Source organism: Polyodon spathula, chromosome 36 (assembly GCF_017654505.1).
Source record: "Polyodon spathula isolate WHYD16114869_AA chromosome 36, ASM1765450v1, whole genome shotgun sequence".
Classification (NCBI taxonomy): Eukaryota; Metazoa; Chordata; class Actinopteri; order Acipenseriformes; family Polyodontidae; genus Polyodon; species Polyodon spathula.
The window spans coordinates 3063733-3087206 of record NC_054569.1 but is presented as its reverse complement, the minus strand read 5'-3'; the positions used below and the strand labels follow the sequence as shown (position 1 = coordinate 3087206).

General features: G+C 42.1%; 1 protein-coding gene across 1 annotated transcript in view; it reads right to left on the bottom strand.

Moving 5' to 3' along the window:
* Window positions 1–2850: 2850 nt before the first annotated feature.
* Window positions 2851–23474, bottom strand: part of LOC121304028 (protein turtle homolog B-like) — a 43028-nt gene continuing 22404 nt past the window's right edge. Inside the window, exons 2-4 of the mRNA XM_041234971.1 lie at window positions 21460–21657; window positions 15557–15706; window positions 2851–3089 (exon numbers count right to left, since the gene is read on the bottom strand). Coding sequence (XP_041090905.1) covers window positions 2866–3089; window positions 15557–15706; window positions 21460–21657 — 572 coding nt within the window. The 3' untranslated portion in view covers window positions 2851–2865. The remainder of the gene's footprint in view (window positions 3090–15556; window positions 15707–21459; window positions 21658–23474) is intronic.

Genomic DNA, 23474 nt, shown 5'->3' with positions numbered 1-23474 from the left:
GCACATCTCCGGTTAATTAGCTGTTCTTAGTAAGATCTTCCACTTGAAATCATTATTACTCTGTGGCAATTTTAAGGTCATCTTAAGAACTACCAAATGTGAGTTATTCATGCATTGCTCCCATGAAATTCTATTACGTTTCAAATAAATGTGCATAAAAACGGCTGCAAACTCCCAAGCGTGCGGAGTTCCGCTTGAATTCATTATGAATTTGTGTCCATTTAGTTTTTTTTTTTTTGTTTGACATTTTCTTCATGAATAACAACAAAACATTTTGTTATTCAGATGTGACTCCTATGCAATTCTATGAAACTCCATTGCGTATCACAGTGTTGTTTCTGATTCATCTTTCACTTAAAATTCAACCACAGCAGCCAGGCCAGCCATCCAAGTGAAAAAAAAAATAAATAAATTACGAGCCCATCTCTCCCAGAGATGCCTCAATTGACTTTTATCACCCCAGTCTTTGCGAGAACTATAATAGAAACACGTGGATCTGCCGGAGAGAGAGAGAGCTGGTCGCTGGCACTGATTAATGATTCAGCGCTATAAGAGAATGCCAGGGCTGAGTTTTTAAAGATCATACATATGAACAGAAACCGTGATATAGTCCATTTGCTTGGCAGGCAGCCACAGTCTATGTCGCTGAAGCTGCGAACATGCTGTCGAGAGGCTGGCAGGACAGTTCTCGTAGGGAGTACAGCCTTCGGCTAGCCCAGGTGGCATACTATAAACTTCCCAAAGAGAGCCTGTAAGGATCTGACAGTAGCAATCAGGCAAACAAGCATCTGTTGAAACAGTCATGCTGCAGAGTATGTTCTTCAGAACAATCCAGAGAACAACTGATCTTGAGTACATTTTTGCCTCTGATTGACTATAGAGATATTATTTATAGCGCATTGACTATCTTAAGAAAACTGGTTCCTTTGTACCATTCTGCACTAAGGTTTATAAAGTGGTTTGCAATCCACTTAGCCACTAAAAAACACATAAATCTCACATGTTTACAATCAATACGCCCTGAAGCGAAATGCACACACGCACACACACGCTAGAAAATGTAATTCAATTTCTCCAAGGAGCTCATAACGTGGAGCTGTGTGCTATTTTTTTATTTTTTATTACCCTAGAAAAAACATGAAAAAGGCACTCAAAACAGCAGAGGCTGCTTTAGAAAAAAAAAAAAAAAGAAAAAAAAATAGAGAGAGAGAAAGAGAAAAATAGCGATCCTGACGTCATCCTGACATCGGGGTATCCCCCTCCCTCGAAAACATTTTGGACAAAGACTTATCTGATCTAAATTATAAAATGACATTTTGAATCAGTAAAGAAGAAAAAAAAAAACCCAGCACTGATTCATTTAAAATGACATCATGTGCAACTGGAATGAAGAACCCACAATGAATGGAGTGACCCTACAATCACGTGTTGATAATGACAAACCTCCGTTTTATCACATCACCCAAACAGTAATCTTACACGCACGTTTTATTTTTCGGGTTGTTCAATAACTGTGGGTTTGAATGTCGATTTGCAGGGGCACTTCGATGGTCTGCCTAAGTAGTAATGTTCAACAACCTATACATGCCTTCACGGAGGATTCAACTATAGTATAGAGTATATACAGTATAGATTTGTACACGTCTTGAAACGTGTGTACTCAGACAGAGATGCTCCCTCTGCCCGCTGGCTAGATCATCTCATCTGTAAAATACTTTCCCCTCACTCTTTCTGCTTCACTCATGCCTGTTTCATCTTCTCAGGAATATTCCCAGTGCCATCTCAACTGCAGCATTTAAAACAGAGCTGTGTAGCGTAACTGACGAGAGCCGGTCTTGCTGTCAAATAAACTGAACAAGAAAGTAGACTTTCCTCCTGCAGCGGTCTTTTGAGCCACGAACCTACACAGGGGAGATATTTTAAACAGGACAGATCGCCCGGCGTTTAGTACAGCCTCTTGTTTTCAGTGACTGCTTTTATAAGGGATTAGTTCGAGAAGTAATCCACTAAGTACCATCGTCTTCCTTTCAGAACAGGCTGCTTTGTAATTTTTTTGGTGCATTTTTAACTGGCATCTATCTGTTATTTTAATGATCCATTGTTTGGTGTCTTCCTTCCCACAGTGATGATAACGCTCAATTTTCTATGTGTTGAGCTTCACAGCTGCCGTGAAATTTCACTGGTCTGATTATGGGCACGTCTAAGACTGTCCTCAAAATAGCAGCTGCTGAAACATGTTTGCTGCAAACAGGTGCCATCTTCAAAACTGCTTAAAATAATGATCAATTTAATCCAGTGTGTGTGTGGCACATTTAGCAACTACAATTCGGCTGTCAATTTTTTTTGTCGTCAACTAGAATTGACAATACAAATTGCTCACTTATCTCCAGCCGAACAGTAGCAGGATGTGTTTTTTTAATTAGAAAATAAATAAATAAATAAATTGCACATTTTATACGCCTTACAGAGAACAGTGTCCCCTAACAGCATGCTGGAGTATTGGTTGAGCTCTCCCCCCCCCCCCCCCCCCCCGGAGTCACTAGCGTTGCTTCATAAACTGTCCCCTCCCCCCTGTGAGATCTGCCATGAAACCTGAAGACTCAAAGTCAGAAAGAAAGAAGCTGAGAGTGCAGTACCGGCCAGCGGCACAACACTAATTCATTACCCAGAAGCCTCTCCTGCCCTCCTATATACCTCTCCAATTATTCACTAGAAGGACAAATGACACCAGCCTCCAAGTAACAGAAGAACTATACTGTGCAGTGTATCCTTCCAATTAAGATTTGATCAATTATTTGGTGCAGCATATTCACAGGAGAACAATCAAAAAGTTCTGGACTGATGAATGAATATTTCAATGAAAGTTTACACAAACTGTTCTGAGCGGTTACTGTTGGTTAAGTAAAGCAGCTGAGTGACCGATGGACTTCGGCCTACCTTGTATTTGGCATCGTCCCCCAGGAGCTGTCCTTCACGCAGCCAGCTGACGATGGGGTTAGGGTTCCCGAACGCGGTGCAGGTCAGGGTGATGCTTCCCCCCTCCTTCGCCTCCACGTACTGGGGGGGAGTCTCCGTGAAGGTGGGGGGGGCTGCACAATGAAAGGAAAAAAATAAAAAATAAATAAAAGGTTCTGTGATTTTGTTTAGCGATTTTCCTCAAATCTTGCATGACCATAACAGCTGCTATAAAATACAGTCCAAAAAAAAAAAAAAAAAAATGCATAGGGGAAAAAACAATGAGGCAATAATTAAAATATACAGTACACAGCAAGATAGGAAAGTTCGGTCTCCAGGGACAGAATCACACTTCAGCAAAGGAAATATTCTGTGAAAGGCTTATTCACCATGCAAGCAGAGCGAAACTGTGGTAACGCAGTGCAAAGCAGGGTACACCGTTTACACTGTATTAGCTCATTTACTGTGGTCAGCTTTCTTGAATTAAAAGTTTGCGTTTCGTTTCGAGTGTGATCTTGCTGGAATGCGTTCCAGCTCAGAGAAATAACGAACGTGCGCACTGCCTGTGCCGGTAACTTGACAGGCTTCTTTCATGTGAATTATATACATACCCTGCACCTCTCTCAGGACCCTTTCCTTTCCTGACTCTTGATTTAGTAAGTGCCCCACAGCTCTCTGTTTTAATAACTCACTCACTGAGAAGGCAGAGCTCTGGAACTCTCTTTATCTTGACCCAGAGCAGAGGGCTTCACTGCAAATCACATGACTAATACAGCAAATGCAATTCACTGGTAATCCCGGTCAAGCTGAAGTGGATGAAGCCGTGCTTCCACTGGTACCATGAAGCCCAGTCGTAGAATGAAACGGAGGCTGCTGCGGGTCCCTTCTGCAGTCTACAACACAATCTGCACACAGAGAGTTGCATTCCTGGTGTCTGTCTTTTCTAAGAATAAGACATCGTTCATTTGTCGTTTTTGCATGTATTGTGCATTGACCCCACCTTTAAACTGACGCTGGAAACGAGCCAGTGCAGCATGACCCTGGCAGACTCCAGAGTGAAGACAGTGACTGAAAGACTGTGCACTATATATTATACAATATATATATATATATATATATATTACACTCTTTATTATATAGATGGCCACTGTATTGTTACAACTGCATTGCCACGTTTGATTGGGACTAACACCTGGCCATACTGTCTGAACCGTACTTCAATACCAATTGAATATTACTGCGTTTATGTTGAAGCTGCAGTTTAGCACGACCAAAACTGCAGCCAAACGTTGAGTCAAACTACAGCGCAAAGTATTTGAATGCACTTTCACTAAAGTTTAAACTCACAGCTGTATTAAAAAAACATGCGTTACCGTACAGGCAGAATACAAATGAGCCTTTTTTTTTTTTTTTTTGCAACTCCAGTTTCCACACATAAAAAGTCAGCCCTTCAGGGTATTCTGTGCTTTTAGAAATCCGAAACTATTTGTCAACAGGAAGAGTAATTTGTATTCCATTGAATAGCCAGCTGTGATGACTGCAGGCCAATCTATGACCATGAAATGCATTAGGTCTTTGATTAATGCCTGTGTACCTCTTTAAGCCTGTTTAATTCAAATAGAATGTTCTGTTGCCTTTTAGCAAAGATATGCACACGCTGCTTGACATGACTGTCTGCTTCCTCATCTAGCAGGTCCCTTATACGTTTATTTCAGTGCGTATCTCCTTTCTCAGTTCCTATATCAAGTCACTTTTATTAGAGTATTTCCATCATCTGTAAGCTTATAGGTCTGAATCCTATTGAAGAAGAAGAAGAAGAAGAAGAAGAAGAAGAAGAAGAAGAAGAAGAAGAAGAAGAAGAAGAAGAAGAAGAAGAAGAAGCACCACACTAAACGCTCGTTTAGCTTCACGGCTCCGACTCTTTGGAACTCTCTCCCACCTTTGGCGTGTGATGCTCCCACCGTCGCTCGCTTTAAATCAACTCTCAAGACCCACCTGTTCTCTCTCGCTTTCCATGCTCTTTAAACCTGATATCTGCTATTAGCTGCTGTGTTGCTGCTACTATTTCATGTGTTATGCTACTATCATGTATTCTGCACTTTCCACTGTATTTAATGTATGATTTCATGTATTATGCTGCTATCATGTATTCTGCACTTTCCACTGTATTTAATGTATTATTTCATGTATTATGCTGCAATCATGTACTATTTTTAACTGTATTTCATGTATTAGGCATTTTCACTGTATTTAATGTATTATGCATTGTTCTTTTTATTATATATCATGTATTATGCATTGTATTTTTTTTACTGTATATCATGTACTATGCATTTCTCTGTATTTAAAGTATTATAGATTTTCTTGTTGTTACTGCATCTTGTAAGCGCTTTGTAAAGGTGGTCCACTATGAAAGGCGCTATATAAAATACAGATTCATTAAAGAAGATGAAGAAGTCAAAAACTGTTGGCTGCTTAATTAGTGTTTGACTGTAGAGAAGGATCATTATCATAGTTTTATATTTCACATGCAGGACTGATCTTGACTAATCAGCAATACATACAGTGCACCTGCACAATTCTGCGTTCACAAACTAAACCTGGAATGCTGGTCTTGGGAATTCTTGATGACAATGCAACACACTGTATAACTAATACAAGTGATGGAACGGGAACACTTCACAGCATGGTCCCAGGTGGAAATCAAAGCCACAGGGTCAAATGCTTATTAGGAGGACAGACCTGCCCTTTCACAACTTCCTGCCTCTCCTGACAGCTCAGGCACAGTGGTTCGTAATGCTATTCTTTAAAGGGGGGGGGTCGCCCTTCAGATGTACTTGAATGCCAAGCCCTGCTCTGTTCTGAGAATTTTTAAAAGTGCCCTCACGTATCACCAGCAATTACATTCAGCCCCTATCTGCGGTTTTCACTTTCCATTATCAAAAACATCCTTCTATATTATTCCTTTAATATTTCTACCACTTAAACAGTCTCTCTGCATACTGTCCAGCAAGCGGTAAAATGAATCCAGGAGTTTCATGAAAATGTGCTGCTGTTCTACCAATTGTAGCCTTATACTGTAAATACAGTATAATTGTAAATCTCGAAAAACTACTCGCTTCTAAATCTTTTGTAGTCATTTTTGTATTACTTTAGTATAAATACATGTTAATTTGGATTCATATGTTGTTTTTTACTGACTTTATGTGAACAAAAAGACACACATTTGCCTGTTTTCCCATTGGAAATAGTGATATTTTGAAATATCACTGTGCTGGTCACAAAAGCAAAGTTTGTGGGGAATAATAGCCATTTTCTATACGTTTGAGGCATAAGCAATTAGGAAATAACACTTACTACCCAGGAACAAAAAAAAAAAAAAAAAAATTGTTACACTGTGTTATATACGTTACTGGAAGTTCACTACACAAGTCAATTCATATAATAATCCTTCTTGTTTCAGAAAATCTGTATTTTAGTGGCGTTCCTGTACCTTCAGATTTAGGATGGCACCACCGATCACAAACAGGAAATTACTGTGTGAATGTTTGCTTGTTTCTTATTTTAAAATGAATAACGATAACTGGCCAAAATAAATAAATAGGGACAAAAAATCACCAGTTAAAGTGCCAAACGCAATGAACTGGTTTAGTAATTCAGACACCTGCAGGACAGGAAATGGGTTGAATCCAGCAGACATTATCAGGTGCACATCTCCAAACAGCCACCTGATGGGAATGAAACCAAGAGTATGTGTGAATGCAACAGTACACTGTGCATCTAAACCAGCCAGCACCTGCAACACTACCAAAGAGCTCTTTGTAGTGACTGACTATTCAGACCATCTACTGTGTGAAGGAATACCCTGGAATAACCCTTTGAGGAGCACAACACTGCCGCTACAACAAGCTGGTCCGCTGGCTGCCAACACACTGCCCTCTGGCTGTACCAAGGGTTAATGCAAGGCATTCGTCGCTGCCAACGACTAGAAACACATGACATCTCTTCAGACTCGGCCATTAGAAAACCACGCGCTTGGATAACGATACTGCAAGAGAAGATTAAAACAGTGTGAAAAGCATGCATTAAAAAAAGACCCTTGCAGTCTATAAATGTACACAGATGTTAATTCTTCCCCTCCTAACGCGAAGGTACAGGTGTGATTTAATTGGCAGAAAAACTGCTTTAATGAGAACGCTGACAGAATGCCAAGATTGCTCCAAGCCAAAAAGCACACTCAAGGCATGCTTCTATTACTCCAATACTAACTCAGCACTGCCAAACAAGACGACCGGGAGCTTAATCCAAGAACAGGACACGGCATTAATGTAGGCATCCGTCATGTTTTCTTTTTTTTGTTTTGTTTGTAGCGGGATGGGAAGGATGTTGGCAGGGGAAGCGAAGAGGGCAAACGGATGAGGGTTTAATGGAAGTTTCGAGACGTGATGTGACACTGAATCGGGTATCACGACAACGTTACAGCTGCAAGGATTTTTATCTAGTAGCTCGTAAAGTTGGCTACGCCTTGCTGATCCTTGATATCTGCAACACATGCTTTATTTCTGAAGATATCGTTAAACAGAGTCACTTTGCAGTTCACCACCACAGGCATTGCAAATACAGAAGAATTCTATCCCCACCCACTCAGCACATGGAATTTCTGAACGCAGTTCACAGCTCACTATGACTGTCACATTAGTACATAGGGAACGCGTCAGAATTGCCAGGTACACAGAGGATCCACTGTAGATCAGGAATTACCTTAAATACCTTTTATCTATAGCTCCTTCAAGGCTCAACTGATTGAGCATTTCCGCAAACAGCGTCTCAATGGGACAAAGCCATGGAAACATTCTGAGAGCTTTTTCCTCGCAAAGATAATCCAAGCCGATAAACGTCCACAGAAAACTCAAATCGCATGGCATTTTGGTATTTAAGGTGTAAAGGTACCTAAATGCATTGGGAGGCGAGTTACAAAAACACTGAACTGTCCCAAACTTGGAACCCTATGGTGACCCTACAATAAGCTAAAACACTGGACAGTGTAAGAAATCACATACATTTGCCTTTGAGTCTCCTAACACATTATATACTTGTGGATCAGGTTCACCAAGCTGAGGCTGAAGGCTCACAAGAACTGCAGCCATCAGCTGCAATTCAAACTTAATACTGCCTGCCTGCGAAAGGATGCAAAAAGTCAAATAATCAAGTCGGGTGTGACAAATGCCAATGCTGTATAAAGAAGACATTTATGTCACCAAAAGGGTGAAAGATAAGGTCTGCTGTCTGGCTCCTATCATTGATAAAATATTCAGCTTGAGCCTGAGCCAGACCACGCACACGCAGAGGTGAAGACTCCAGCATCTGTAGCCCCTCACCAACACTGCGTCCCAGGATATGAGTTTCTTTTAATGCAGACAGCGTCCCCGTCCTCGCTTCCATTTGTTTCTACCTCGTTTTTTGAAGCACTCGGTACCTTCAAGGTTAGAGTTTCATTTTTAAATCTGCTGACGCTTCAAGTGATGTCAGGGGGCTTGTTCTCGAGTGATTGTGCACAGCAAGGCATGCTCTCTGACCTCTCATTCTGAAACCTCTTCCTTCTCCAGCATCCACAGGGGTGTAACAGTGACGTTCACAAACGTGTAGTAAAGGAGTTCAAAGTGGTCCTGCTGCTCAAAATGCAACCAGACAGCAGATAGAGAAGAGCCAGTCTGTACCCTCGCAATCTTACAATGAAAATGGTACTGCACTGTAACAGTGAACAGGCCAGTGCTTGGAAAGGCTAAACGGATTGCTATTGTAACCCTTGTTTTTCGTGTTTATTTGACCCTGTTAATGAAAGCTAACTCGACCGACTACACCTCTTGTTAAGAAATGGATCTACAGCACTATAGGCTTTACCGATAACCCCTTCTTGTCAACTACTCAACCGGGCTAACTGTCTCTTAACAAGAAAGCTCTGTTGAGTAATGCATTATTCAACTCTGTCAGCTCAAACGCAACAAACACAACCACCACCGTTCCTTCTGTAGAATCCAGTAAAGACTGTGAAGCTGTTTCCTTAACTTCAAATACACATAAGAGAGCAGTGCTGAAAAGGGCTGCCGCGCGCTCCAGCAATCTACAGGCCCTGAAAGGACAGGCTCCCAGATATTTGTCATGAACAACAGTGCGAGACAGACACTCACCGAGTCAACGTCCATGCATCTACAGGACTGTGATGAAGGAGGGCGAATACTTTACTGTACTACACACAGCTAGGGTCAAACGTCTTGCATCACCTAGAATTTTAGGACTGAGACAAATTTATGGGTTTTTTATATATATATATATACACACACACACACACACACACACACACACACACACACACACACACACACACACACGAACATCATTTTGATCTTTTATTTAATATCATGAAAATCAAAGAAACTACAAAATGATATCGCAAAAGTCTACCGGAAGCCATAACAGTAGCACAGGATTTCATGTTAGATTACAGATAGTCACCTTTTAAGTCCATGGAAAACTATAAAGTGTTATGTAATTCATCATGCTAATATAACATTATTCAGCAGGTTGCATTTGATAGGCCATGGCTGTCTGCTGTACAGTAGATACTGTCCTTTTGTTTGTCTAGTAATAGAGACCATCTAAATAAATTTATACATATATATATATATATATATATATATATATATATATATATATATATATATATATATATATATATATATATATGTGTGTGTGTGTGTGTGTGTGTGTGTGTGTGTGTGTGTGTGTGTGTGTGTGTGTTTAATAGAGTAACAAAATACAATGCTAATGTATTACTGTATGCTTACTTACAAAGCACTGGATAAATCAGTCTATTGCTGGCTGCAAACACGTTTCAGCATCAGTTTTACTGAGAGCCATGGCTTTACTGGATGTACTTGAGATGAATCTACCGCTGATATAGATGCATTCAGCCTGTCTTCTGCTTTACTGGGTTACATAAAGACGGTCTGAGCTCCGCTGCCCGTCCTCATGTCTGCTTGAAACTGCAGGGATCGTCGTGACGCTCTCAGCACCTGCTGGAGCATCACTTCACACCAGGGTAAGAGGCTGGCAGCGCGGCACAGGGGAGCTTCATGAGATCATGCAGCTTCTAAATATAGAGAGCTGGCTCCTGCTTCTGCGACCTCATCGTTCTTTACTTAAAACAATCGCGTTGACTGAACCGACTCAGCTGATCTAAAATGCAGTGGATCGAAACTGGCCAATGTTAAGATTGCTAACGGTCAGATAATGCAATGCCCGGCAGTGCACCAGGACCCTGCTTTAATATTGTAAGCTGTGCCAATGTTTAGATGCCCTGAATAGGCTTGTGTTCTGTAAAGAAAATGCAGCTTCTGTGTTGATTGGTGAAGAGGGTTAAGCCACTGGCCTGGGTTCGAATCCAGCTCAAGTGTGTAGTCAGCAGTATAGTCAGAAAGCCTATTACAATGTGACACAGCAAGAGTCTTCAGCCCATTCTTTTATATGTGGTATCACTGTTAACTGGCCGTTCGATTGCCCAAGAAAAAAAAAAAAAAAAAAAAGCTATTCCTTCTGGCAGCTGCTGATATCAATACAACGTCTAATCTGCTTAGCACAGCAGTGAACGAGACCTGGTCAACGTTATACACGATACTCTGGTTAAGCTCAGACTAATACCATACATCCTTCAAAATGCATTAAATACAAAGTTTTCCCTAGTTCTTCCATTTTTTTTCATGTAATCACCTTTGGAAAGCTGATCTGCTTATCGCTGTTAATCCTTGGTTTCTCCTGCTTTAGTTGCTGCTCGCATGATGCTGTTTATCCCCAGTCTGTAACATGGTGGTTACTTCACAACAGTGACCCCTAAAGGCAGGGGGCTGCACTTACAATCTGCCCTTGGCGAGTCCGTTTTGTTTTTATATTGGTACAGGTGTGTATACAGGAGACATCTTTTATTCAATAGCATCTTCACTGTTTTTTTGTGAGCAGTACGAGAATTAAGGTTCATACACTGATTCCTAAGAAGAAAAAAAAACTGCCCACCCTTCTTATGCACATTGCATATTTCATATGATTCGTTTTATATAAGAGGCTGTTTCTCCCTAGTTGCAGTATATGTATGTGAGCTCATTATTATTCACATAGAATCTATAGAACTACATGTAGCATATGCATGTTATATGTATTGCATGCATGCTGTATATTATATGAATGTTATATATGTGTTTCATGCAGGTTATGTTTTGCATGCATATTATATCTACTGCATGCATGTTATGTGTACTGTACATATGTTACATGTATTGCATGCATGTTATGGGTATTGTATATATATGTATTGCTTGATGTTACTTCTGAGCCAGGGTGACTGTGCGTGCTATAAGTGGGTGGGGTGTTAATTGCATGGAATTGCAGTCTGCAGAGATCAACAGTTGCATTTCAGCGCTGAAGATAAAAAAAAAAGAAAGACCGAAGCAAACAGTAAGAACTATTTCCAACTTCACGCCTGACTGCCTCCGGTAGCCCCAGCAAATGAAGACTGACAATGCAGACGCAAGGCTTGATCTGGAGTACTTTCACAGCCAGGCTCTGCAATGCCTCCTTCACCTCACAAACTAAACACCGACAGCTCTGCCATCGGCTCGGGCTGGAATTCTTCACAGAAGTAACAATGCACGCGTCAGTCAAGCCACCCCGCTGACAAAAGGGTGCTTCAACTTTTTAATTCTCCCTAATCTTATCTTGGACTGGGATGTAATGGACTCACAAAATAGATTTTTTTTTTACAGGATTTTTTTTTTTTTTGTCCAAGATCCCTTAGTATATCTGTGTCACTGGAATGGCCTTGAAGAAGCTAATAACACAATCTCATTCTAATTCAAGTTAATTACACAATCTCATTCTAATTCAAGCTAATAACACAATCACTCTAATTCAAGCTCTTAACACAATATAATTCTAATTCAAGCTCTTAACACAATCTCATTCTAACTCTAAAGAAGAGGCTGTGCAAGTATTAGTTGTGGTCAAAATCCCCAAGCCAGATAAGACTCAAAGATAACATTGCTGCTGGCCTTTTGTGGCTGACAATGACGCTGTAAACAAGTTGGGTATAAATAGAGCTCGATAGAGGCTGATGTCTGACCAGAGAAGGAAGAGAAGACTGCTACCCTCTGCCTCTCCCAAATTCATATACCTGCATATCTTCTCTGCAGTGTTTAGATTGAAGTTTAATAAAGTATCAGAATTGAACTTACTTACACTTGCTGTACTGAGCTAATGCTTTGGGTCGATCCACAACATAACACTCACTTCAGTGAGCCACTTAGCGTTAGTAAACACGTCCAGCAGCTTTGCTCGCCCGCTAAATCTTCTTTTAACAATCCCTTACAAACCTTCTTGCTTATTCGCAATAGCTGTGCTAAGCTGCTTGTCGAGTGCACAGCACATTCATATGATCATGAGCTCGAACGGCAATAGCATTGACATGAAAAGCATGTAGATTTGAGTAAAAGCCCATGATTTGCATCACTGGCATCATGTCTAGAATAAACCTCAACTCAACTCAGTGCAAAATTCACTTTACAGAGCCGTCCATGAATCACCTCAGCTAAACAGATTCAGGAAAGTCTGGAACACAGGCAAGTTAGACTGATGGATGCAGAATACGCAGCAGTAGCGTTCAAGGGCAGAAATTAAATCACTTTGTGACAGCCGAGAGTGACTGTAAATGATTATAAAAGAAAACCAAGCACGGTCAACAAAATCTTCTGTACTGAAAGCGCTGCTCATTTTTAAAAAAAAATATATGTCTTCGGACAGGGTGAACTGAACTGACTTTACAGAAGAAATACGACGATATGAAGAATGAAGCACACGACTCTCCAACAACTAACACAATCACACTGACATGACAAGAGAGGCTTGGCCAGGTATCGTCTACACACTCGCAGCCTCGTTTCAGGATAGGGTATATTAGGTGAACAATACGTGTATATGTTATGCAGCTTGATAAATAAGAATTTAATCAATGCTAGCTGAAATAAGCACGACTCATGAATGAATATTTCTGCTCATTGCCGGTGCATGTAAAGTGAACTCTGCACTAAAATCTAGCATGTCAGTCACACCTGCTCGTTGCGTACAAATTGGTTTGTTCATTACCAAAAAGGGATGGGAATTCATGTCTATATTAACTGGATGCGAGTGTCCTGGTGCAAACCAATTAGACGAAGAGACTGACAACTCCTACGTGGCATGGATATGTTTCTATGGCTGTGTTCTTCACGCTCCAGCTTGTCCTTCACAAGGAGACAGGGAGCAGGGAGTAGAGCCGAGCAGAACCTAGTCCAGGGCTCTGACACAATCGCTGTTTGTTTCTTTACCATGCTTGCTTCAGAATGTTAAGGACATTCTTAAATGGACATTCTAGTTTAGAAATTCTACTCTTTCCGTTAGAACTTGCATGAGCCCAATTAAATTCACTTTAAAATCTCAGACTTCATGTAAAATCCAAACTAAAAACACATGATCCCAGCGCTTAATTTGCAGCATTGGTCTATAAAAAGGCAAAAAATCTGCCTGCTAATGGTACGGTACTACATTAGCAATTTTAATCAAGCACTGCTACACAAGAGGAGAAAGCACCACTTCTAAGCAATTTGCTTAGAAGATTATAGAAAAAATATAATATGATATATGTAATATAAAATATTAACAGATAAAACTGGCTGAATCTGCTGGCCAAAAACAAAACATATCCGTGCTTGTTCAAATCTCATCTTTTCTTCTTCTTCCCTGAAGCAGGCAAGAACACACTGTGTCACATGCCACTTCTTAATTATCTGCAAACAGGTTTGTCTTCTAATTAGCAGCTGACTGGCCTGTCAATGACGTGAGGTACTGAGGTAAGGAAGGAATTATGGAAGACACAATATGGAATGTGACATTGGTCCTGGAACACCATACAGATTGCATACAACATGTAGGGAACTGAAGTGGAGAACACTGAGATACAGCAAATAGCAGAACAATGGCTATGCAGAAGGGGGTCTTTTATATAACATGGCATTTACGATAGGCTTTAAAAGCACACATCTCTCCGGTTCTGAAACTTCCGAATTTTACAACATTTCAAAGCATTTTGTTGGGGATGGGTAAAGCAGTTTTCGTCGGAACTGTTTCTGTTTTAACAGCAACAGCCCACTTGACATTTCTGCACCTGTGAAACCCGAGGAAATGCGACTGCAAACACAATGCAGTTAATCGTACTGGTACAATGACGAGCATGTAGTAAGCTCTCAGACAGCGGGAAGTATCTCATTGTTCAATCAGAATGACATTACAAAGCAAGGCAATGCTTGCGCAATAGAAAACCACAAACAAAAAACCAGCTGGCGAATTATGTGCTTAGCAGTTTTATTTAGGATAACTGTGCACAGTACAAAGCTAGTGTAGAGGATGAACACAGCGATTTTAATTAACATTCACGTGCACGTCAAGAACTGGGCTGCATTATACATAGCAATACTCTTCAACCAGAACTCTTTCTCAGTGTCTTCAAGACTAACAAAGCAACTCAACAAAAAAGCACTTTCATGCATCTTAGGAATGGCCCCAATATGTGTGACCCATACATCTTCTGATATATCAGAAACAAGCCACTGTACTGCTATGACACAGCCATGAGTTTTATTTCTCGGTGCTTGCTGTGTTCCCGGTCACGGAAAGGCATCTTCAAAGCACGTTTAACAAAGCGTGTGTCCTCTGTTAACTGCAACACCCTTTGTCATGCCACTCTGGTAACGTCGCTCTGCTCCAGCTTCTTGTACATATCTTGGCTCACAGTCGATAGAAGCAATGACATTTGTGTTTTATACCCAGTGATCTGGAAAGTGATCTGTGTTAGAAAATACATTTACAGACTCTTCCGTTTCAAGGCAAAAAGGGCTCAGGGCTGAACAGGGCTGTCAGCACAACGCCCCCAACTTGATCAAGAGCACGTTCAAGGCATGCACTGTTCTCCTTATGATTTCCACTGCAGAGCAGCCTTAGAGAGGTTTGTGCTGTGATAACTTTGCAGGGCTATTTTGCATTGCGCTGCGTTTAACACTGCACTCTACTGCACGTAACTGCTGTATGTTTTTATCATGCTGCCCTGTGCTTTGCAACTCCTTTGTTGTGCTTCAACTATGCTTTATTACAATTGACCGTGTTTTTCCACTGGTAAACCACTGCCAACTTTCAGAGTGCTGAGACAAACGCTTGAATAAATGAACAAACATTACGAACATTGTGTTCTCCAGAAGTATCAAATGTTATTTAGCCTGTGCATAAAGAAAATGGTATGAATGAGAGGAGGCCATTTGGCCCTTCTGTGTTCGTCTGGTTCATAATATTGTTCTCAGAACTGACGGCTCTTAAAGGATCTCAGAGGATGAGTAAATAAAGTCTCAGTTTCCTGCCCCGAATTCTGTTTACGCAATGAATTATAGGATTGTAAAACAATTTTGAACTCTTTAAAAGCAGAACTGACTAGAAAGAACATTGTATGCCACACAAAGCCATGCTTACTTACCATTCACCGTGAGGTGCACCCAGCTGCCATTGTGAAAGGTGTCGTACTGCTGGTCCAGCAACAACAGGACTTTACACTCATACCATCCCTGGTCCTCCGAACGCACCTGCTCGATACGCAGAGAAGCCTTGTCATGCAGACTGGCCCGACCTGCAACAAGACACACAGCAGGGTTTAGTGCACAGGATAGCCAACATGTCACTGCAAGGAGAGTGATCAACAGGAACGTTAAGCTGGGTGTTAACCCTCAGAGGAAACCGAGCTTGCTCCCCACTGGCTTGTCATTCCATTCAGTAAACTGTTCAAGAGTTTGTCAGTTGAAGTGACCTGAATTAGTTATAAACAGGTTGCAGGTGGCAGCTCTAGTGGTTTGGATCAGAACCCGTTACTTATCAGATGTACCGTTTTATAAAAATTGCACCAGTTCCACTACAAACATTCTGACAATCCAAACAGAAATTTACATTTCCATGCACCCTTCGCCAAAAACCGGAAGCAATCAACGAAAAATGTCAAGTCAAGGCATGCGTTATGAAAGTGTTTGTGTGACAAACCTCGAAGAATTGTGGGGTGGTTTTTAGGATGCGATAAACCAGATTCAAAAAGAGGCAGGGAGAGTGGACGGAGTAAAGAGGCTTTACAGGCTGCAGCAACGAGTCCCAGTTAGGATTGCTCAACAGAAAGTGAAGTCTGAGGTTTCAGCTGTACTTTGGCAGCCATCCAGTGTGGGTTACAATGCAGCAAAAGAAACAGACAGCTGAAGATTCCAAGGAGATACTCCGATGACTGAAGACTGTCTATCTCTCAGTCCTCCCTGCTGCTCACTCCAGCTTTACAGCCTGATCCGAGATGGCTGCTTCTCTTTGCTGCAAGCGTTTCTTTTCTAACACCACCCCATCCTTGTAAGTTAAGCAATCAGAAAAAAGGGGGAAAAAGCAGGACTGTGTATTGATCCAATTAGGAAGACAGATAGGGTTGTCTAATTGGATCACCACAGCTAACACAGCCAGGCAGTGTGCCTCTTTGTGTGCGCGTGTGCGTGTGCGCGCGTGTGTGCGTGTGTGCGTGTTGGGCTGCTTTCAAAGCAGAGGTGCAGTGTAGAGGCTTCTATCGCGGGCAGCTGTGAACTCTTAATAGTACAGGACATCCCAGAACAGAAGCTGTTTGTAGCTTTCCCTTTCCATTCCCTTGCTCATCCATAATTAAAGAAAAGCATTATTGTGGACTGAGATTGGGGAATCTGAGTATTCCAAGACGACACGATCAGCACACTGTGCAAGCCAAACAGACTACTTGGTTATGCGTCTCGGTGGGTATACATGCATATAGCGAGTATATACTGTACACTCAGACAGAAATACACACTGCTCTGATTGCACTGCTCACTCTACAGAAGAGTGATTCCTTTCAGCCAGAGTCAGAGAAGATTCCCCCACGGAGGACAAAAAAAAAAACGTGCGCAGCCGATAGTAAATTATAGATGAAGAGAACGCCCGAGAGCTGGGCAAAGAGGTGAATTAATATTCGTTATAATATTTAGTTGTAGTGTCCCGCAGTCAAAGCTCCTCACAGGTCCTTTAATACCTCAGTTATACAGCCACATGCTTGCTAGAGTGCAGCGACAAACCCAATGCATCATAAACTACAGACTCTACACTTAGCGAGAGGAAAAAATCTCCAGATTGTGCCAAGTTAATTTTCAACCACCCTGACGGGAGGCGGCAGGTTCGAGAAGTGTTATAAAGCAGATGGATCACGTTTTTATCTGCAGTTAGACTGCACGCTGAATCCGTGCCCTGGAGAGCTGGTGTAATTTAGATGTCACAGCCTGATGTGTAAACCTGGTTAAACATTTAAAATTACAGTGCTGTACTGTGGAGCACAAACTGTTTGGAATGAGAATCACGCGTCACAAAGCACTTCTCACACCTAGATCTTCCGCATGACACAAAGTCAGGTTCACAACTAACAGAACCATTAGCAGACCACAGCACTACCAGCAGGGGCAAGGCAGCAGATCTGCACCGTCGCTCTGATAAGGTGCAACACTGGTCTGTCACTGGTCTAGATTCATGCCACTGTGACACCACTCAAAACATGAACACGTCACTAAGGGCTCCTGCAACTGCAGCTGCTCTTGTGCTACTCTACCACTGCACTTTAGTACAGAACCGTTTGCCTTTGCAGAGCCAATGCCACGCTTCAGGTTTTGCCAAAATGTCCCCAAAGGTGCTGTACCACCGAGGATCCTTTAAATCTGTGGAAACGTGTGCAGTAGCTCCAGTAACGAAGAAGCATGACCAGATTTGAGGGGAGGTGTTGGGTGATGCACTGCTGTCATGTATCCTGACTCCTGTTAAAAGCTCTATAACCACACCTGCAGATGAGCCTGGCTCTTTCGTTCTCGTTTGCGCTCGGTAAGAGACTGATTGATTTAGAAAGCTTGGGCTTGTTCTTCACTTGTCTTCCAGCAGCTTGTTCCCAGCTCATGCTGTACCATCCTGAAACTGACTCTGGCTAACGATGAATGAATTCTGAGAGCCGACAGGATGTACGCTCCCCGTCTGAAATTTATAGCGCTTCGGTTATTGAATTTGCTGGGACCGAAACTTTAAGCCCGCTCTGGCTGCACTGATTAAGCAAAAAACGTAAAATAATTCAGTTCATTATTCAACGTTTATTCCAAACCCCCACAATTTTTTTTTTTTAGCTGAAAAAATGCTCGGTTTCTATTTGTGACTGTGCTTTTCTCTCTGAACAGAGGTGCACTACAGCAAAGCACCATTACAAATAGAAAGATATTTAACTAGCCTTGCCTCTGAGCACACTCTGCATGCACTTGTCTCCAGAGATCGTGAGCCTTATTTTAATAATCTAGCAGCACGGTAGTGAGTTGAAACCTACATTATACATATTTTCACACTGCATTCTTTGGTCTTTGGCATCGCCTTTCGAAGTATAAATTCGCTTGCAAATGAGTGGAGAGGCTGACCGTAGGGAAGCTCCCTACAATATGCTTGATGGTTATGTGATTTGACCAAAGGGTAAAAGTGAGGGTCCTGCCTGAAGCGCCGCTTTGCTTAATTGCTAGTAGAATGGCGTTATCGGGCAAATGACTGGCTCTTTGGTATAAAGACCCGCTTTATAAAGGGGAGGAAGCACTGCATGTAAACTAGTGTGTAAACATCGTCTGATCAATAAGGGCCACTGTACTGCAACACTTTGAACCCGGTACAGGATCTGAACTTCTGAGACAGTGGTGAGCGTGCTGCCACGGGAACCTCCAATACCCTCCATGTGCTCCCACGCAAGCCATCAGAAACAAAGAGCTCCTCTTCCGAGGAACAGAGCGTCTTCTTGTACTGACACTGAAGCGCCACAGCCAGCCAGCTTCACAGTGCTCGCCGCATACAAGCCTGTTGTGTAATGATCACTCTCTGTGAGGAAGTAGCTTGTTCAGTTACTGGTAGCTCAATGGATTCCTCGAAAGCGACGAGAATGAACTGCGCTGTCTAATGAGCGTGAAGCTCACAACTAAAATCTCCCTGCAGTAGAAGCAACCCTGACTGCAGCGATGCCATTGAAACATGCGTGGAGGTGTACATATGGAGGGAAACACTGTGCTTACCAACCTACTGATCGATGCCGTTACCACTGCTCCCAATTCAATGTGTGCATAGAACAGTGACCCAAATCCTCAGGCCCAATTCAATTGATATTGACTGAAACAGCTGGCAGACAGTAGCATAGCTTTGAAACACAAAAGCAAATCACTGTTGAAGGTATTTAAGGAAAGCTTTTAAAATGATAACAGCAATCTGTCAAGGAGCTTATAGCTGGCTGAGGTAAATGTTTAAGGACAGGTTATCATCCCTATTTTTTTATACAGCGCCCTGCACGCCATCCCAGAGCCCATATGTACAATACACTCCAGCTACACTCAATCACTTATACAAAAGCAAATTTTAAAAAGTATGTGTTCAATTTAGACTTAAAAAAACCCACTGGACCAGAATAGAGATCCACAAACGAGGAGCACGACAGCAAAAAACTCCCATTGGTTTAAGACGATTTTTTTGGAACAACTAAGAGTTGTGCGTTTTCTGAAGAAAAACATCGAGTTGGTAGTTCTTCGAGTCAGGGTGGCCCTAATCCATGAGCTTTAAAGTCAAAACAATAACATATTGCAGTATTGATGTTTCAGGCCTTTCCTTTGGTCTCTCGTCAGCTACAGTAGGATGTTAGCAGGGGAAGGTCCTTGTTCACGATCCTATCCCACGTGCAACCACGTCGAATCAGGCTTGTTTGTGTGCAACGCTCTCAAATTCTCCAAAGGAAAGAAAAAATCACTTTTAATACGTTCTTAATGAACATACCCTTTACTGGGTTTACATTTTAAGTGTTGTGACAAGGGCCACGGATTTAACTGCCAGCTTTACTGGGGTCTGTAAGCAAAGCAAAGCGTCCAGACAAACTAATTTACAGTCCTTGGAAGGATCAGCCCATTAAAAATGCATGCCTTGCCTGTAGTGACGCCTAATGAACTATCATCGTTTCTTTCGTTTTATTAAACCCACGCGGTTTTAAACTGCGCCCTTCGTGCCTCTTCATCTTATCTCCAGCACACTTTGTAATCTTTGTAATGAATGCGTTGGTTGAGTTTTCAAAATTCTGCTAATTGTTTGCAGTGGCACATTGGCCAGCTGGCTCACTATCATTAGGCTTGAGGGATGTCTACTGGAGTATGCTAACCAATCATTTTTTATTATAATTATTATTATTTATTTTTTTAATGGCTTACGTCTTTCTTAAAGACCCCAATCAATTGAACAAACAAAAAGGCTCCGCGTAAAACCAACAGTGAATGATGAAATTAAAGGGTCACCACCTTCTAGTTCATTAGCTGTTAACAACAAGATTACTAACACGTTAACCAATGTTGTAGGGTTATAAAAAATAATTTGTGCGCTCCCTGGATTTATATAATATATAATACATGTTGCAAAGTGTTAGAAAACAAACCTGATCTTTCAATACTTCAAACTAGCAAACAGATGCTTGGTAATTAAGACTTTGCAACAGAGACAGGACTGAATTGATGTGCTGTAGTCAATGTGCTGCTGGTCCCTGAGGTGCGAGGGAGTGAACGTACATTCCTCTGGCATTTTCAAACGAGGGTTTTATTTTATACTCAACCTTATACAGGTTAGAGAGAGACAGAGATAGAGAGAGAGAGGAGATTTAACATTCCGAGTACATAAGAAAAAAGAATGTATGGAATGGGTTACCCAGCTAGCATGGTCGTCGAAGCTGAATCCTTGGGATCCTTTAAGACCTGACCTGATTACGTTTTGAGATCAACCAGCTACTAGGAATCGGAAGAGCACTGATGGGCTGTTATCACGTTCTGGTTTCTTTGGTATTTTATTTCTAAAGGCTGCTGAAAGGAGAGCATTCCTGGCTTTACAATGTAATCCTATCTTCATTTAGTGGTTATTCTGCTCTCTGGAACTCCCAGAGGATAATTAATATCTTTACAGCAATTTAAAATTTGTCAGGGCTGGAGCCGGGCTGAGGGAGGAGCAGGAAATCAATCACACACAGCTCCTCTGCGCAAAGATGCCTCCCTCATCACTACCGGCGACAAAAATACATTGGAGTGAGAATATTTATAAAAAACAACACACTAAACACACACATCCACCCCCTGTGTGCTTTGAACTGCAGGTATGTGATTTAGAGAGGGCAAAGTCTTCAAACAAGCTGACACAGATACCATTCTTTTGCTCTTTCTGCTACACAGCAGTTTTCCTTTTTTAAATTTTATAAAGAGAAAGTTTTTAAGATAAAAAAAAAGGGAGATGAGAATTAAAAAAACAAACACACAGGTCTGCACAACCTACCGGCATACTCAGGGTCCACATGAGGAAGATAGAATCCAAACTTGATGAAGATGGGGATGGGGATTCCGAACTTGAACCACTCCACCACATAGGGGGGCTGCTGGCCAGTCAATGGGTGGACCACGTCGCATCCCAGTATGACGCTGTCTCCAGCAAGGGCAGTCACAAACTGGGGCTCCTCCCGGGCTGCGTGGGCACCTGAGACACAGTGAGACAAGAGCAGAGAGCTGAGCAAACCTGTCCAGCATAAACACCCAACGCCACACGCTACACAGACTGAAATATAACAAGCACGGCACCATCTTCACAAAGCACTTACCCCCAGGCTGCAAGAGTTCGAAAGGTGACTGCTGGAAGTCAGAAGGAGGACCTGAATGAAGACGGATGATATTAATAATACAAGGGCCTGCTTGTAATCTGCCCCGGGCTGCGCTGTTCCACCCACCCACACGCCATCCAACACGACTGGGGAGGAAAACCGCCGAGACACAAAGTGGCGATTCAGACCAAACAATATAATGAAATCAAAAACCTGTACTGTGGAGTCGGCTGGGAGCTGAGCCAAAACAGAGCCCAGTGTATCAAAAAGAAATACAGCAGTCAGACAGCAATATATTGCAGAGAATACAATACCAGCTGCATTTCTCCTAACAGGGTCTCTGGTATCTTGAGCAGATGCATACAAAACTGCATTTACTGACTTGCTCAGGCTTTATGAATATGTCCCGTGGTGGTTCAAATTCGCCCTTACTGCCAAATCGGGACAGAATCCTGGAAATTCCTGATGCAGATGTAGAAAAAGTATACAACCTCCGATATATTTGCATAGGTTCCTATAGTACAGTTCATACGATAGCCAGGAAGCGAAGACAGTCTGTCCTTCACACTCAAGTAGACCAAGACTGTGAGACTGCAGGATATCATACAGGACTGCAGCAAACAAACATGCTTCATGGGAGTCAAGTTCAAACTCAAGAGTGCTAGAGTAGAAGCATTTCTGCTTGCTCATCTTTCAGGGGTCCCAGCAGGCTTTTACACGCTTGGTGCAGAATAAGAATGACTCATGCTAGAGCACCTGCACACAAGGATGTATGCTTGCATGAACACACAGCATGCAAATACACTTTCAGCAGCGTGTCAGTAGGTTGTGACAAGGGAAGACCCTCTGGTTTGTTGTTTCACATATCCTTGGACATTGCTGTCATTTATTAATCTGGGGCACAAACAGATTCTCCAGCTATGCACGATGGCTTTCTAGAATGCCAATTCTTCATATAAAATAACGTGTTTGAAAATGATTATCGATCGCCTGCCGAGGAAGCTATTGTATCTGCCTTAAGCGTATGTATAAGTCCTGTATTATTATGATGATTATTCTCAGCGCAGAACCACTCTGTGTGCACCCAAATCATCCGGTCCCTCTGTCGCCTGCCGCAGCAATGATCTCTGATTGGCTGACAGTGACATCATGGTCTGCAAAACAAGTCTCTCACGGGGTGACATCATAGTTTATATAAAGGTGAGCAACAAGCAGTAATTAGCAGACCTCATCCTCCTAAGGGACGCTTCTGCAGGTTTACAATCAAAGTCTCCTGGGGGGATGAAAGAGGCCAGCATGTTCACGTTAGCAAAAAAACAGAACACAGGCTGCTCAAGCAATGCTCTTTGAGCAGCACTTCCACAGATTTCCACCAGGGGGCGCTACACAGTTCAGTGACTCGACATGGCTTGGATGTGAAAGGTACATCTACTGCAGACCTTACAGAAAACTGCGATTAAACACCGTTAACAATCTTTTCAAAGCCAAACAATGACAGAAGTACCCATTTGGCAGTCATGCATCACACCAATTGCCCCTGCTTGCACTGAAACACAAGGAACTACAATCCCTTCTGTGTATTAGTAAGATTGTTTGGCAGGCTCTGTAAGCTGCAGATGGTCGGGTCTATACAAAGCAGTTCAGCCATAACAGAAGAACAGGTGTTAACTCCTTAACCAAATGTTACAGGTGGCCC